The 18277-nt window shown below is 30.4% G+C and overlaps 1 protein-coding gene across 1 annotated transcript; it reads right to left on the bottom strand.

Moving 5' to 3' along the window:
• Window positions 1-952: 952 nt before the first annotated feature.
• LOC139519240 (osteoclast-stimulating factor 1-like) lies at window positions 953-18092 on the bottom strand. Its single transcript, XM_071311183.1, has 8 exons — window positions 17937-18092; window positions 17039-17085; window positions 16483-16600; window positions 15631-15722; window positions 11749-11868; window positions 9424-9502; window positions 8937-9026; window positions 953-3716 (listed from the first exon to the last, which is right to left on the bottom strand). The coding sequence occupies exons 1-8, from the start codon at window positions 17983-17985 to the stop codon at window positions 3664-3666; spliced, it is 648 nt and encodes a 215-aa protein (XP_071167284.1). The 5' UTR covers window positions 17986-18092; the 3' UTR covers window positions 953-3663.
• Between the last annotated feature and the right edge of the window lie 185 nt (window positions 18093-18277).

The following is an 18277-nucleotide window of genomic DNA, read 5'->3' as shown; positions in this document are numbered from 1 at the left end:
GAAGCATTCAGGTAAAGTTTGGTTAAATATGGCCAAGTACTTTTAAAGAAATCTTTTATAAGTGTATAACTATGGACAACAACGACTAACACCTGTAAGGGATCATGTAATCCTTCATCTATAAGCCTGCCTGGTCTGAAGGTACATTTTCATAAAAATCTTGAAAAATCAAATTGAATGAAATTTCAACAAAAATTTGATTCCATAGAAATTTAGAATATATATATTTCTGTTATGTGTAATGAACTATTGTTTGAAGCCTTTCTTTGATAAAATTTTTGTGTACACTGTTCAGCAAAAGAAATTTAATGTTCCCATGACTACAGCAAATCTCCCAAGAATTGTAAATCTTATGCAAAAGCAACCTCTATGTCGTTTGCCTAATTTCACATATTTCTTTCAGAAATTTCCAATTAGTGAAAATTAAATCCACATTAATTATAATTTCAATTTGCATATCATCTTATTTGAAGTGAAATCAGTATGAAATTTCAAAACTTGTGCAGAAATGTGTTTTATATGCTAGGTTAAAACTCTTCCAATTATACGACCAGAAACAATTTGGTGCAGATATTGTAAGACTTATTGTTAAATTTTAGTAAATCAAATAGATTAGTATCATATTTCAAACTTTTCTTTGAAACAAACCAAATAATAAAACAAATTTTGAATTTTCTGGTGTGATATGTTTCATATTGTATCAATTTTCATGTTTACTTCTTGTCTTTACAATTAACTACCAGAGCATCAACTTTATCGGATAAAATATTTTCATTGTTTTTATATTTCATGGTAAATACTATTATAATGTGAAAGAAAATATTTCCTCCTACATATTATGACCTATAAATGTGGGTCAATATTATGTCAGATTGTTTGAGGATTAATGACATAGTCTACAAAAGTGTAATTATATACAGGGCAAATCTAAAACAATAATAAGATTACAACATAAATATGATCTCTTTAATCTTAAAAACAATAATAATTTTTGACTTTGATTAATAATCTTAAAATGGTATTACAAATGTTGACTGTAACAAATAATACTCTGGAATGTTTCAAGATATGATATAATAATATACAATACCAATAATAACTATATTTTATATTGAATAATTGTAAAAATCCAATAAAATTTCTACTTTTATTTAGCATTGCCAAGCTCAATGTCTGACATACTATATAATATTCATTAGAGATTTGGCACATGAGAGATGTAATGGCATAACTCAGACTAAACTCATTATTGGAAAGGAAATTATAGAAATATAAAATAAGATGTCATAAATCAGAAGTACACACTTAAGTTTGGCCTTGTCTGTTATTACTTCAAATGAATAAAAGTCAATAGTAGGAAGTACGTTTTGAGAACTACATTTATTTAAATGGTCAGAAAATGTTTAACAGAAATTTTTTCTGACATGCACATACATCAGTCATTTCTACTAATCATACTTTTTGAATTTCTCCAACAATTGATCAGAGATTTTGGGTCACATGACCTTTTGACATTGGCAGTCATGTAGTATTTTCATCAATATTGTGCAGCTATCAAAAGATTCAAAGTTCAATTAATCAAACAGATCACTAGTTTTCAGTATCATACTTCCAATTGTTAACTAACAAATAATCAAACACAAATTGGTCATCTGTTAAGCATAAATTTTGAAAACAATAAGAAGCATCAGTATGTTATATACAAATGTTCTAAACAGAATTGATCATGTGCAGATATCTGGCCTTAGAACACATAGTTATAATGACTGCAACATTCATAGGTGTAGCTCAAATTTCTAAATTTATGAACAGTAGTTTAGTTTCAGTGAAATAATTATGAAGTCTAAATTTTCAGTCATGATCTTGTGAATTTGAAAAAAATAACCTTTCTCAATATTTAGATTTCTGGTCAAGTACATTTCTTGAGTAAGAAGTAGGTTATATTTGCAGATATTAAAGAATGTAAACATTTTCAAAATCATCAAGGTTAGAGATATTTTTGACTTTAACATACAGATTTATTAACAGCAATACTGTCAACTCATCCAAAAGAAACATTAGTCTCATTTTCAGGTGTCTGAATGTCACAGACAACAAAAGTTGTAATTGCATAAAATATTTTTTTTATATTCTAATAGCAAATTGAAACTGTAGAAGATTAAACCAGTGTGAAAAAAGGTTCAATATACCTCTCTAGCTCCTGAAAATTAGTTAATGCATAATGAATACAGAACTAATTTAAATATACAATATTTTGCACCAATTCATAATATAACAGACTCATTTACTTAACAACTCTGAACTCCATAAATAGATTTCTTAAATTTGACATTGTTATCACAAATTTTATATTGCACTAGTACTTTAGAGTGGTTTTTAACATTTTATAACTTCACCTGCATCAAAAGAGATCAGAGTCTCTGAATTTCCATATCTAGTATTGACATATTTAACATAGCTGTTTGATATAATACATAGCATGATATGTTAACAGCATTGAATTTTCAAAATTAAATAAATGCACATAATAAAATGTTATAACAAGGCCTGAGAATACACCTCAAAGGAAATACACAAGACTTTTGGTACAATGTATTGTTAAACACAGCAAGCATAAGCTTAACATACATTTTAAATGGTTTGGATCTATATGAAAACAGTCTTCAGCAAATAGAGTACACAATTTATCAATATATCTATAAACATAATGCATGCACCTTATATATATCAGCTTTCAATAAAAAAAGCTAGATTATTTCTAATATACTACTTTTTTTACATTGGAATAATGGTAAGATTATGAATTTACTGATACTGCATTTTCAAATAGAATGACCTAAAGTCCTTTATAACATAAACCTCTTTTTCTTGGTTGATTGTTTAATCAAAAGAGTAGGTTAGATAAGGCATGAGACATGTTAATGAATTAACTGAATTTTGCATAGGACTTGATATTTGTAGTCAAATAAGGCCCTTATCACACCTACCTCTTTACATAAATAAGCATATCATGGTTACATATCCTTAAATTATACACGTCTTAATCACTTTCACAAAATCTTATTACCAAGACAAAAATTAAATTCCGTTTTTTTGTAGAGCAAGCATAGATTTTAGGACAAAAAGTCTCCATTAATTTTCATGTTGTATTAACATTTGGCTATCCAACGAGTTTAATTAAGAAACTGGTAATTTACATGGAAACTGTTTTCTATTACTTGAAATGCATTTTTGTTCATCTTTTTTTGTTGCTATATCTCCTAATAAACATAATTTGTATGCACATATTCCTAATTGTGGTGGATATCTTTATCAAGTTATCAATATAATTAATTTGTTTAACTTCTACACAATTCATAACATAATTATATAGCTTACAATGTAAGAGTCTTGTTTAGAAGTTAGAACTCTAATAGAAAAATGCCCTTTTTTATGTAGTTTTAGAGTGTGATTTTTTTAAATAAGAAAAATATGACAAACTTCAAATGTTTTCAAGGGATATGTGAAAGTTGTAAGAAATTCCTGTATGTGAAATATAAAATTTATACTTGACATGTAATTATTCTAAAATGATTGAGTTTTAACCTATTTGAAAATTGTAACAAAATTGTGTGAAAGTGTGTAATATATAACATATGGCAGTATAATGACAATGAAATAGTATCAATCTGAGTCTTCTTCATCTCCATAATCTTGTGACGTTGTCCGTGGTGCAGCTGTAATAAACACAGTAATGGTCAATAAAATACACAATAACATACATTTATATCATACACAATAATATACATTTATATCATACACAATAATATACACAAATAACATACACAATAACATACAAAAAATAAATAAATAAACACTATATTGATAATAGTTCAAAGTTAATACAAAGACACAGTGCTCAGAAATGTTAACATATACATAACAAACATTACAAACTAAACACATTTAATCAAAGAGCTGAAAGGTCTGAGGAAAAATGACGCCACTGCCTCCAGACATGGGGTAATTGAAATATGTAATTGTAATTGACTGTAATTAATTACAATTTATCATGTAATTGAATGTAATGTGTAATTGAGCATTTTTTCAATTACATGTAATTGAATGTAATTAATTACATAGCCAAAATTGCCTGTAATTGACAATTACTTTTCAATTACAAGTCAATTACATTTGAAATTTTGGATCAAAAGATTAAATCTTGTGTTTTCTCAAAAAATTATTAAAAGCAATAATCTTAACAAATGTTGTAAGCTGACAAAGAAAAGCCTTCACAGTATACTTTCTGTATTAACACAACCATGGTAGATTCTTCATTTTGTATTGAATGGTAAAAAAAATGTAGACACATGCCATAATTTTAAAAGAAACCACTAGGAAGTCACTGTCTTGACCTTAATTAGTAGATTTAGATAGATATTTTAAGACATTGATTTAACATAATTAACTTTATTCAAGGACTTAAATAACCAATAAATATAACCTCTGGCTATTTGTTTTATTACAAACTATATAATGACTGTTTTTATAACAGTTATGTTAAACAGATATAAGGCTAATTAGAGAGAGATAAATATACCCCTAGGGCCTATAGGTACATGTTTAAATTCTTGAAGGGATAATGCATATGACAAAATCTCACTTGCAAAATTTGTTCACTATATATATGAATGTTGAAAGAAAACATTTTATCAGATTTAAAAATGAGCTCCAAGAGTGTACTGGAACATTTTACTGTTCCTGATGACTTCCAAAATGGAAATACTTTCAAAGGAAAATGTATGCATTGTGGCACCCTCATTAGTGGAAGTTATAAAGTTACATCCAACTTTGTTACACATATGAAGGTAATACTATATAAGAATTTTAAAAATTAATAAATTCATAATGCTTCTTTTTCATTTCTAATCAGATTTCATTTATCTTATATCCTCTAATAGCTTACATTTAAATTTGGAAAATATTTTGTTTATTAAATTAATTAGTTGTGATTAAAACTAAAGTTTATTTTTGTTTTAAGAAGTCAGATTTCTAAATCACTTATTTAAGATAAATAATTTGAATAAGCTGGGATAAAAATGAAAATCATTTCAAAAAATAAAAAATAGTGCTCTTTTTTTGTATCATTTACAATCAAATAAATTTAAATAAATGTAAAATTTCAATAGGTAAATTAAAACAATTTAATATTTTCAAGATATTAAATAAGGCCTTTTGTAATTTGTAGTTTCATGCCAGCCCCATCAGTGGAAAGAAAAAGAAACCCTTCAGGGATTTCTGTAAGTTCAGAAATGGATGATTACTTGTCAGATAATTGTATTGATATGTCAAAAGACCCTCTTTTGTATTGGCATAGTAACTGTCAACGTTTACCACGTCTAGCTAAGTTAGCAGTGCAATATTTAGCTATTCCAGCCACATCTGCACCAGTTGAACGCTTATTTAGCACTGCTGGAAAAACATTTAGGCCGGAAAGGTGCAGACTGGCTGATGGAACATTTGAAAAGCTGATGATGGTCAAATGTAATGGGAAAATGCTTAAATAAGTTATATGACACAATACAAAAATGTATATACTAGTTGAACACTGTCTAATTGTTATAACTATAGAGCAATGTATAATACTTATGTACATATCATAGAATAAATGCATGTTTTCAATGTTTTATCTTAAATTTCCTTTCAAATGTAATTGAAGTAATTAATTACATTTGCCAAGTAATTGGAATGTAATTAATTACATTGGTAAAAAAAGTCAAATGTAATGTGTAATTTAATTGAAGATTTTGTAATTGTAATTGAATGTAATTAATTACTTTCAAATGTAATTGACCCCATGTCTGACTGCCTCTAATATTAGGATATTTTTTATGCAAGTCTTGATTTTCACATACCGTAATAAGTTTAACATTGCAACATGTCTCGTAAGCATATAATTGATATTCGTATATGTGTGTGTGAAGTAAAGATGACAATTGACTTTTTTTTTTAATACAAATGAACAGATCAAGAGTCAAGGCTACCTGAATGATCTACAGTATCCAATGACTACTGGCTGTTTTTTGGTACAAATAAATAGGTGATCAAGAATACTGGAATGATCTACAATATCCAATGATTACTAGCTGTTCTTTTGTACTAATAAAAAGGTCAAGACTATTTAAATGATCTACAATATCCAATGGCTACTGGCTTTTCTTTTGTACATACTAAATAAAGACTACCTGAATGATCTAAAGTACTCTGATTAATGTGTAATTTTTTTCTTGCAATTACATTTTTCTAAATCAAGAATACAGACTACTATAAAAAAGAATATGTGGTATGATTGCTAATGAGACAACTATCCACAAAAGACCAAAATGACACAGACATTAACAACTGTAGGTCACCGTACGGCCTTCAACAATAAGCAAGGCCCATACCGCATAGTCAGCTATAAAAGGCCCAGATAAGACAATGTAAAACAATTCAAACAAGAAAACTAACGGCCTTATTTATGTTAAAAAAAAATGATCGAAAAACAAATATGTAACACATAAACAATCGACAACCACTGAATTACAGGCTCCTGACTTGGGACAGGCACATACATAAATAATGTGGCAGGGTTAAACATGTTAGCGGGATCCCAACCCTCCCCTAACCTGGGACAGTGGTATACATGTAACAGTACAACATAAGAACGAACTATAAAAATCAGTTGAAAAAGACTTAACTCATCAGACGGACAAAAATACAAGTAGACTAGTATCCTTTCAAACCAAATGATTATGAAGAGCCTGTTGTAACAAGCTCTTATACCCCACTAGTCCTATAACATATGACTTCGCATTCTTATTCAATTTTTAACGTTTTTATACTGATATTTTCATTATTTTTTTTATCATTTTGAATGCGAAGTGTGACACATTGATAGTATTTTTTTTTATCAGAACAGTAAATAGAAATAGTAAATAATGCTCCCGAGGTCATATGTTATCGGACTAATTACCCACATACTCATTAAATAAGTTACTAGTGGCATAGTTATTTCTGTTACTTGAAGCAAATTCTATTTCTGTAGATTTATACAATAGCATAATATTGTTATACTTGTTTTATTTCACCTTGAAGATTAGACAAATAGGGATACTCCTTTGATTTTTCATTTCATGTCAGTCAGGTCCCCTTATATGAAACTTGAAACCACTTTTCTGTCATATTCATATTTTAATACAACTCTGCTCAATTTGATATTCATTCGACCATATATCATAGCAAGCTAATTTTAATTTACACTAATCCACAATCTTTCATGTCAAATTTCTGTCTCCATTTAAGTTTATGCTTTTGAACCATGGTATTAAACACAATTCCAAGTAATTATGCTGTTATAGTGGGTCACCATATATTCAACTTGGGTGGCATTCCAGTTATTGAAATTTGTGTCAGATTGGATAATGAACTAGACCTTCAGGAATTGATCTCATTATTTAATATGGAACCATAGTATGGGACCCCTATTCGATAACAAAATAAAACATGTCAAGCGGCAAATTTTATCACCAGAGATTACAAGTCAAGAGAGGATGGATAAGTCTCCAAAATGCTTGCCAAACTGGAACTTCAACAAGATTTCTAGACAAGGACGAACAAGGAGTTAAAGCCAAAGTTAGTATTTATGTAAAAAGTAGTTGAGAGGCTGATTTACGCTATTGCACCAGACGAATTGTCCAAAGAGAACCATAACTGCAGAGAAATTCAAAGAATACCACGCAACAATTATTGTGGAAAACAATGGAAAAGCAAGTAAAGAATAACTCTTACTGTGAGTTTATTGACATTCCACTAAGTAAAACACTGTACATTATGCAAACTCATCCTTTGTAAGACAGTGATCGCCCCGAATCAGCTATGACAACACTGTTGTGCACGCATCAAACGTAGAGCTTCAAATCTGTTCTCCCGCCCCACCAATAAATCGGCGGCGCTCTCTCAAACCTTTGTATTAAAGCCAGCATCTATATCGACAATTTATTTACATGTCATACAGATACAGTCTGTTACAGACTCTACAGGTGTAACTTTGTAAACAAAGATTGAGTCGGCTTTTCGGTACTTCGATCTGTCTTATAACCAGTAGAAAGTGGACCAACACGGACATATTATATTTTCTTATAAAAAAGGCAGTTGTTTGTAAAATGAAAAGACTATCAAGTATTCCCCGATTAATTATATATCTTTAATGTTTTAGCAATGTTTTAGTTTTACTTCACATAATCAATAAAGTTATAAAAATAGATTTATGAGTATCTTAACTACATTGGTTGGTAAACTTTGATCTTTTTGGTAATAAGAAGGACCGGAGGTATGTAAACTGGTTCCCGGTTGATTACTACACATGATAATACCTACAAGCAGATTCCAGTTTGTATGTAAAATAGTAAATACGAAACCAAGCGCGGTAGGCGGAGAAATGTAATTATGGGAAAGAAAATATATGAAACCAAGCGCGGAAGGCAGAGAAATGTAATGGAAGTTCAGGTCAGCAGTATTGGAACAAGACGCTGAAAGCGTCATTTTCCAAAAAACTATTCAGAAAGCAAGTTGAAGAAGATTAAACCTCAGCCTTCCAAATAATGACTAAATTATATAATATAATCTGGTCCCTCTGTCATAAAACTCAACTTGGTTCTTTGAGTACAAAATTTCTGCTGGAAACATTAAATCAAAAAATTTGATTTCTGAGTCTTGAGTATGATAATTGCGCTCGAATGTTTTATGACCACAAGGCCTGGTGTGTATATGAAATCTATGTAGTTATCCATATCAAATAAGCTTTTGAATTTAGAACTTCTTTTTCTTAATTTTTTGTGATTGCATAGATGAACACTTGTTATGAAAATTAGAATATCGAGATAGTGATTAAATAACAGAACCAAATTAAGATGTACCTGCTAATTTGAGCTGTGCTAATGTTTCAGGATCTTTAGCTAAATCATATGGACGTTTTCTTTCATTATTTCTCACATCGACCTGAGCACCTAAAAACAAGGTTTTTTATTCGTTACTGGTATCATGATCAAGGGTCAGAAAAAAATTCATACAATTCTGGTCATCTTTTTCAAACTATCCAAATTATTCATAAATTTGTGAAATCAGAGACATACCATGTTGTCTCTGATGACATCAATTAACTTGAATTGTTGGTTATTTATTGCATTTACCAAAAGAAGTTTATGGGCTTTTAAACTAAAAACTCAGACAGATACATGCATTTGGACTACAGAGTAGTTTTATTTAGATCTCATCTTTTTAATATCAATCTTTAGAATATTAGATCAAGATACATTTAAGAAATTACATCATTCAGAACAGAAAAACAGTGTTTAACTTTTATACAAGGTAATTCCATTACAATATAAATGTTTACAAACCTACCATGTTCTATTAATAATTTAACCACTTCTGGGTGACCTTTCCATGCCGCTGAGTGTACTGGAGTATCTCCTATTTTGTTCTAAAATTAAAATTATAACTAAAATATTTCTAATAAAAATAGTTAAAATGTTGTAATTTTTCATATATTTGTTTCTCATACAAGTCAATCACTCTGGAAAAATTTTCAAAATTTATGTGTAGGGAGACAGTGTACAAGTAAATGAAAATAACAGACACTTCACTTTTATAAAACAAACCAGAAATCTCAGTCTGTACTTTTAAAATTATTCATAATTTATCAAAAAAATGTGTTAGACCTAACATTACATATATAGTAACACCATATCAATTTCCTTTACTTGAGTAAAACTTGGGTTGACATGAATCTAAGTACTTTAAACTATACATGTCATTTTCAGCCTTTAAATAAACAAATAACCAACAACAATTCTGATTTCATTGAAACAAAGTCAAAGAGGAATAACCTGTGTTCCCAGTTTATATAACTTGTCATATATTCTAATATAAAGAGGATTTTTTATTTGATTTTTTGTGTATTAACACAACTTTTAAGCATCCCATTTAGGCTATTTCGTGGTGGCCAGTTTTTATTGTCAGAGGGAGCTAGAGTGCCCGGAGAAAACCACTAATCTTCAATAAGAAAACTGACAATCCTAGTAAACTAAGATTGGAGTCGAGTACACCCGCATGAACGGGGTTCAAACTCATATCCTTAGTGTTGACTGAGTAGTGATTACAGTACATGTAGTAACTAGTGTTTCCTGCAGCTTTTAAAAAGGGCAGGGTAATTGTTAGCTCAGAGGGCACATTAAGCGCGATGGACAACAATTTTAGGGCACTTACTTAACATAAACAGGCAATTTCTATAAAATGGATTCATTTAAAACATACTAGTTTAATACTATAAAAGGACATATACATCTGTAATCAATCATTAAAACAAATTGTTAAACAAGAAAAAGTGTTTAAAACATATATATATGAAATATTTAAAACAATAAACACAATTAAAAACAAAATCAGTTCTTTAAAAACAAGAAAGCACTATGTCATATACATGTACATGTATATAAAAATATTGCTTTGGTCATATCAATTGTCATTGACAAATCCTCCTTTTTTTCCCTAAAAACAGGTTGACACATTCCCTGATATCCAGGCTCATTTTTAGTAACCAAAATTTATTAAATTACAAAAAAAAATAACTTTACAAATTAACCCCTTCCCCTCTACACCCTTTTCCAAATTAAATTAATATAGATACAACAAGTTTTACTACTTTCATGGCACTACCATATCAGCTGTATATTTTAAATGTCTATAAATAGCCAGACATAGTTGTCTGTTACTTAGGTGTTTTCCCAAGTATTTTTCCCGCCTAAAATGATCATGTGACATGTTTGTAAACAAAAGAAAACATTTGATCAAGGAATTCATTTATTTTCTGGATTATTCTGCTTTTAATAATTTAGTTTGGATTTTTATTCATTTCATTTAAGGAACAGTCAAGCATTTGTATTTAAAAAATAGTTTGCAAAGAATTTTTACTTTTCAATTTGACAAATGTCTCATGATCGCCGTTCATTGGCTTGTTCAACCATGCAAACAATGTAAATTATGTAAATTAGAAATCTATCAGCTGTAAAAAAAAATTATCTAAGCATCACATCGATGTTTTATCATTAATCTTCTAGGCAAAACGATGTTTCTGGGACTTGGGGGATACAATCAGGACCCGTGATTAGTATCTGTATTCACTATTCAATCTATTGCAGTTTGCTAATCAGCTTATTACGAAATCGATTACAAAATGGCGACCTAGTGAACTTTTGTTTTGAAGGGAAATAACTCGAGCGGTATTCATAAAATATGTCTTTCAGTACCGGTTGTTTATTACGACGATAAAGGCATGGCGTCAGGAATTTCGACAAAATTAGGGCAGGGCGCCAATTTTTTTTCCCAAAAAGGGCAGGGCGTCGAGAAATCGCGGCAGGGCGCCATTACACGCCAAAACCACCTGTAGGAAACACTAGTAGTAACTACTAAGACCACTCGGCCACCTAGGCCCCTACAATATAAAGAGGACCATGACTTTAAAATCTAATATAAAGTAAACCAGTAACGTTTCAGTACAGTATAGTTAAAAAAAAAACATCTATAAAGGACAAAAATTCTCAAAATCGTTTAAATCTTTATGACTAATGTAGATTTAACAGTATATGTGTCAATAATGCCATAAAGCTAAACATTTTTAAGGGTGACATGTACATGTATTTATATCTTAAATAAATTCATTATGCCTACCTGAACATTTACTTGACAATTAGGCACAGCTAGTAAGATCTTTACACAGTCTATATGGCCTCCATGTGAAGCCCAATGCAGAGGTATTGATCCAGCTTTATCTAAACCATTCACCGAAACCTGTAACATAAAAGATTTGATTAAATCTCAAATCATTTTACATCTTTATATCAAGGGAGACAGTGGCGGATTCAGAAATTTTCATAAGTGGGGGCCCACTGACTGCCTAAGAGGGGGACCACTCCAGTCACGCTTCAGTGATTCCCTATATAAGCAACCAATTTTTTTCCCAAAAAGGGGGCCCTAAATCCGCCTCTGGGAGATTGACACTCTCAATGAAATGACATAAGCCAATTCAGGTCCATTACATGTATCTTGTACCTCATGATTAACACCACTTTCAACACTATTGCTCTATTTCATTGGGGCTAGTTTTTATTTGTGGAGGAAGCTGAAGTGCCTGGATCAAACCACCAACCTTATGTACAAAATGTAGGAAAACTAACAATCCTAGTCAATTAAGATTGGAGTCAAGTGCACCTTGCCCGTACAGGATTCCACTCATGAAATCAGTGTTTACTGGCTATTTTCTTTTCTGATACAGCAGTTGGACTACTTACACCAGTCTGACTCCGAGGCCCCTGTATTCTAGGAAGGTATGGTAGCCTGCTGAAGTTACATGTTTGGTAAAATATGCTTATTAGACTGTTGGTTTTCCTGTTTGAATGGTTTTACACTAATAATTTTTGGGGCCCTTTATAGCTTGCTGTTCGGTGTGAGCCAAGGCTCCATGTTGAAGGCGGTAACTTGACCTATCATGGTTTACTTTTACAAATTGTAATTTGGATGGAGAGCTGTCTCATTTGCACTCATACCACATCTTCCTACATTATATCTATTTGTCTATCTATTAACAATACAAAACTTACAAATTTTTAGATCAAACTTAGCAATCCAATTATCATGCCCTTATTTTTTATTTTATATTGAAAATTAAGGAAGTGATTCATATGGATCAATCAAACAACTTTTTAAAGATAAGAGTACAACACATGAATATACAAACCTCTACAGGTCATAATTGATGAACCAGTAATGAATAAAATAACTATAAGAGATAAAAAAAAATGCGGCCTGATTTTTTTACCTACATTGTACTTCTAGTATGTTTCAGAAATTATAACACAATAAATGTAGATATTGGTCATCATATTAAAGGGAAACTTCGCAAAAAAATCAAAAATTGATATTATGTCCATTCTGTATAGAAATGCTCAAATTTATAGATATTAAAGTTTTATTCCCCTAGATAAGAGATCACCATCGATTTTAAATTTAGAGTATCAATTCTCTGCGTTCCGCCATTTTGTCATCTTCTCCGATATAAATCACGATATGTCTATAAACCACAAAGGACCAAAAGTACAGTAACAGATGTTGTCGTAATTGCGTGTCGATATCTGGTCAATAGTACGGTTGTTTTATCTGACTAACTAACTTGATACGGAAAATGTTCTTATTTTTTTTAAATAACCATAGTCTGTTTTTTTAAACTGTTAATATTGGAATTAGTTAAAAAGTCAAACTTCAAATCATAAATAAGTGTTCCGTGAAAATTGTTTTCGAAAATCTAATTCGTTTATAATTCTTCAAAGTAATAAATTTTATTCAAATAAATTTGTATCTTCCCTCATCTGATCACCAGCATGGTTAAAGATATTACTCCCAAAGGTATTGTGAGGGTTGTGAGGTGACACGTCCAGGTATTCAAGCCATTTCCTGTCGGGCTTGCAAGTTCATGCATCGTTTCACTTCTGTAGGTATTGATCAGTGTACACGGCCAATAACTTATAACTCTCCATTTTGAACTATCAGGTGTATAATATACATCTCTGTCTTGCGTGTCCAAAAGTGATATAATATACTAGTCATTACTAAACTCATACGCTTGATTATAAATAACATTACTGGTGTAAAGAATATTATTTATAAAAATATAAATAATACCAAAATAAAAAAAAGATTTGATGAAATATAAATCTATTTACATTTTTTTCCAAGGTTTAATTTAGGAAAATGTAATATATACTCGTTGTCAATAGTTAAGGACAGATTGGAACATACCAGAAATATTGATTTAAAAAAAATGTACGCACTTGTCAACGATTCGTTTCTACGCCTGTATAGCCGTGAAGTTACGGAGCTATATCGCAATTTAAAATATATACATGTATACATTGAACATAAGAAAGAAACATACATTTTGTGTAAATCGGGGTAACAGTTTTGTAAATAGACTAGTCCACGTATGCCAACAGTATGTAATCATCGAATTCGATAGACTATTGTATACCAAAAGAAGAAAAAGAGGACCAATTTGATTTAAATACAGGTCGATATATAACTTGCTTCAGTTCATCGAAGTTATGAACATAGTAAAATCACAAATTTATATATCAATTAGATAATTCTCAAATAAAGGAAGAAATTCGACTTCTTCACAATTGATCCGAAATTCATGTAAAATATATGCAACTGAACGTACACTTACAAACCCCAAGGGATGTGAATATTTTCTAGGAAAAGTATTGAGTATTAAAGTTTTAAATTTTCTTTCTTGATATTCAATGACAGCAATTTAAAGAATAAACTTTTTGTCCGCTTTATGGGTATTCTTGCCAGTTGAACAGACTTTAAGATGACATTAAATTCGTTGTCTTTTTTTTTTTAAACATCATTGATCAAACAGCTAAAGTATTATACGCTGTGAGAAGAAGACTATTTTAATAAGGACGCTCCCGATTATGAATAAATTTGGTTGACGTTTTTCAACACTTGAAAAGAATAATTAAAAGAGTAATTTTTCGATTCCATTCGAAGAGGATCCTTAAATTTCCTCTCAATTTTTTAAAACATCTTTTTTTCATATAGCTGAAGTATTCATGCGTCGCGAGATTTAAAATATTTTGATGAGAACATTAATTCCTAGATAGGTAAATAAAGATCGCTTTGGATGGATTAAATTATATAATTGCAATCTGTTTGAAATATTAAAGGTTGCCGATTCTAATTTAAAAAAGTACAATTTTTAGTTCATACACTCGTGTTTAGAAGGCTATTTTTATTTATAAATTCATTCAATTAAAATAATTCAGTATTTTATCGTTACAAAAGTAATCAGAAGTCATAATTCATTTAAAAGTGAGCTTATGCAAATTATATAAAAATATACAACAGCTATCCAGTTATTGTGTGACCTTATTTCTCCCGTAAATTCATTTTAATTCTTTTTCTTACATTTCTGTGTCTAAAACTATAACTGACTCCCGTATATCATTCATACGAAATGTTGTTCACACCTGAAATGGTGAACTGTGACGCCTAAATGTCACTGAATGAAGATCAAAAGATTAGAATTACATAATGCTAATCTTTTAATTACCTTGAGTTTAACTACGCATTCAACATTCACTAAGTGTCACAAATTAATACACATTTTATTTCCACAATACAAGCAAGTGAAAATGTTTGCTGGAATGACGCAAAAAGTTCAGAATACAAACATGTATTTTTTAATACACTATCGATAGCTACACCAAAGGTCGTCCATGCGCTTTAAATAGCGTTATTAGATGGTTAACGAACAAGACTTAAATGAGATTAATTTCACTCCCAGCATGCTCAAAGACTTAAACTACGTCACATAAGTCAGGAAGCTTGAAAAAATAAAATTAATAATTCCCAATTTTCTTCTTTATTACTTTTCATATCAAAATAAAACTTGGTGAATATGTTTTTTATGGTAATATGAACATAATAAGATGAAAAGTGAAAAATCGCGAATTATCCCTTTAAAACAATGCGAGTAATAAATTTACTTACATTATTATTCAAACATTCCTGTAGGAAAGGAACATTGCCCCTCTTTGCTGCTTCGTGTAAAGGAAAATCTATAGATTCTGTACTAGATTCAACTAAAATAGAAAAGTGTTCAATGAAGGATAACTCTATAATTCTGGAAGTTATTGAATATACATAAGATATTCTTGTATTAATACAACTCCAGTTTCCACACAAGCATATAAAGAGTGAAATAGAAATAAGTCAATTTTTTCCGTTTTGTTTTTTACCATATTTTTGCTGTTTGATAAAAAGTTTAGGCTGAATTTAAACATGTTAAACATCTATCATAACGAACAAAAAATGTTGCATCTTTTTTCGGATCATCAAACCAGGAACAATGAGGAAACTCATTTTAAACTGGAAAAATATCATGATTAGTGGAAATGTGGTGGACCAGTGAAGTCAGCAAATTAAACAGAATGTAGAAAACAATAGTGCTGACTTTAAGATTTTAATCTTTGTGGCACTTTTATATCAATAATTACAGTATCACGTTACTACATACATGACATACATGATATCATATGTACATTGTACAAGGAAAGATTTTTTTTATGTAGCTCTTTATTTCATGAATTCCTTTCATACTCAAGTATAAGTCATTCTAATCATAAGCCCTTTTCAACTTCAAAGTTTGACACTCATATCAGTCGGACAAAAATTGGCACTCATACCACATCTTCCTATATTTATATTATGTTTCAATTACTGGTTTGATAATTTTGTTGACACAGCCAACTGTTACTGTCTATAGATACGAGACACCAGTCCTATCTCATAGTCATTTGAGGAGGTATTACTTAATTGGCACACTCCTATCACCTTACTCACCATAGTTACTAGGTATAAGTCCTACTTTATTGCCACACTTTGCTTTCCACCAATCAGTACTGCTAGTCATATCTAATATATATAATGTATCACCTTCATCAAATGATAGTTCATCAGTCTGCAAAGATATGAACAGTACATAGACTCATTCATTCAAGAGTTGTACCTCCCATTCAAATTCATAATCCCAAGATCTTATAAATTAAATAAAGGTCAAATTAAATACTCAAAGGATTGTTATTTCATACATGTATACAACCAATTATTAAAACAAAAGTCAAGCATACAAAATTTCATCTCTTTTCTGAATAGATACTATAAAGTGCAGCAGAATGAGTGAAAAGAAGAATTAAAACATAAAATTTCTACATTTTTGAACTATAAAAAAATTGAAATTTACATGAAAATGTAAAACATTAAATTATAAACCAATGTATACGTACAGACCAATAACTTACATGACTTATGTTCACAACAAAATTTCAGCAAGAGTATTATCATCATCATCATTAAGATCATGATATACTAAAAGATGCTTATACATATAAATGCTTACCTGCTGAGCAGTGTATGGATATAAAGAACGAAAAACTTTGACCTGACCTGAAAGTAAACAAATATAATGTGATACGTTGTAAAATGAAAAAAAAGGCATGTTTTATAACTTAAGCATGTAAGGATGGTATTTCATTAGAGGAATAAATTATCAGTATATATTGTGTAGGATTTTAAAATTTTAAAAAAGCAGATGTGGTAGGATTGCCCATTGGGTACAGGTCATTTCATAAACTGTTGTTTGTATCTATTGTATTCTTAAAAAAAAACTACTTCCTTTATCAATTTTATATGAAGTAAGAAGGTTTTTTTTCACGTTCGTTACATTATAAAATACGATGATATGAGTTGTAGCTCATACATCATGTACATGGAAGAAAGGTTAAATAGATATTTTAATTACAAAATATAAAAACACTTATTGATACAATATTTGTTGGACGGGCAAATATCCACTTTCTTATATGGGACGATCTCTGACATCCCACAGCCCCAGCTTGTCTGGCAAAACATGCGTTGGACATCAGAGTAATCTGGACTAACCAATTTTACTCAGCTATAAAAGGACTAGTCCAAATAATTATGACGTCTGGCAAGGCTATTTTATTTTTTTCTGGGACGCCTTCCTACGACGACCAAGAGATTACTTTGGTCAATCATTTGTCAGTAGAACTGAAGTCAAGTTAAACACCTAGAATACTTACAAACGTTGGTTAGTCTTGTACACGTTCGAAATCGTGCAAGCTTTATAATTTTGAATAAAAACACACTACACAAACAATTTTAGGCACATTTGAGGGATGTCGGCCTGACAGATCAGTACAATTTAGCAAATTAACATAGCTGATCACAAATTTAAATTGGAAATAGGGTATGACGGTTGAAAACAGGATCTGTACCAGGTTTTGGAACGGGTGGAGGAGGTCTGCCAGGTCGTGGTTTCGACATTTCTCTGAAGTTTCTGTAAGTTTTTTCTCTTCCTTAGGATACAACACGGAAGTCGGAAGTTTACAATAACATCGTCCCGGACATGCGCCCTTACGGGAAGCCACGCCTCCTCGAATCGAAAGTTCGAAACTGAAAGTAGAAATTCTGATGTGAGGGTCTCTAGGGGTCTTCATTTCTGTTTATTTTTTTTTAATTTTTGTATGCCCATTTTCTCTATTCGCATTTACTAGCCCATTATTTCACTCCCCATAATGTTCTATTTATTATTATTATTTTGCCTGTGACGGTTAAA

This window comes from Mytilus edulis, chromosome 4, assembly GCF_963676685.1.
Source record: "Mytilus edulis chromosome 4, xbMytEdul2.2, whole genome shotgun sequence".
NCBI lineage: Eukaryota > Metazoa > Mollusca > Bivalvia > Mytilida > Mytilidae > Mytilus > Mytilus edulis.
The sequence above is the reverse complement of the archived record's forward strand: the minus strand, read 5'-3'. Positions and strand labels throughout refer to the sequence as shown.

Excerpts from the sequence above, each read along its gene's own strand:
- LOC139519240 (XM_071311183.1), bottom strand. The coding sequence starts at position 17,985 with ATGTCGAAACCACGACCTGGCAGACCTCCTCCACCCGTTCCAAAACCT. Across the intron at positions 17,086-17,936 it reads TCCACCCGTTCCAAAACCTG|GTCAGGTCAAAGTTTTTCGT; the intron begins GTACAGATCCTG and ends GTTTACTTTCAG. Across the intron at positions 9,503-11,748 it reads ATTGTCAAGTAAATGTTCAG|AACAAAATAGGAGATACTCC; the intron begins GTAGGCATAATG and ends TTTTAATTTTAG.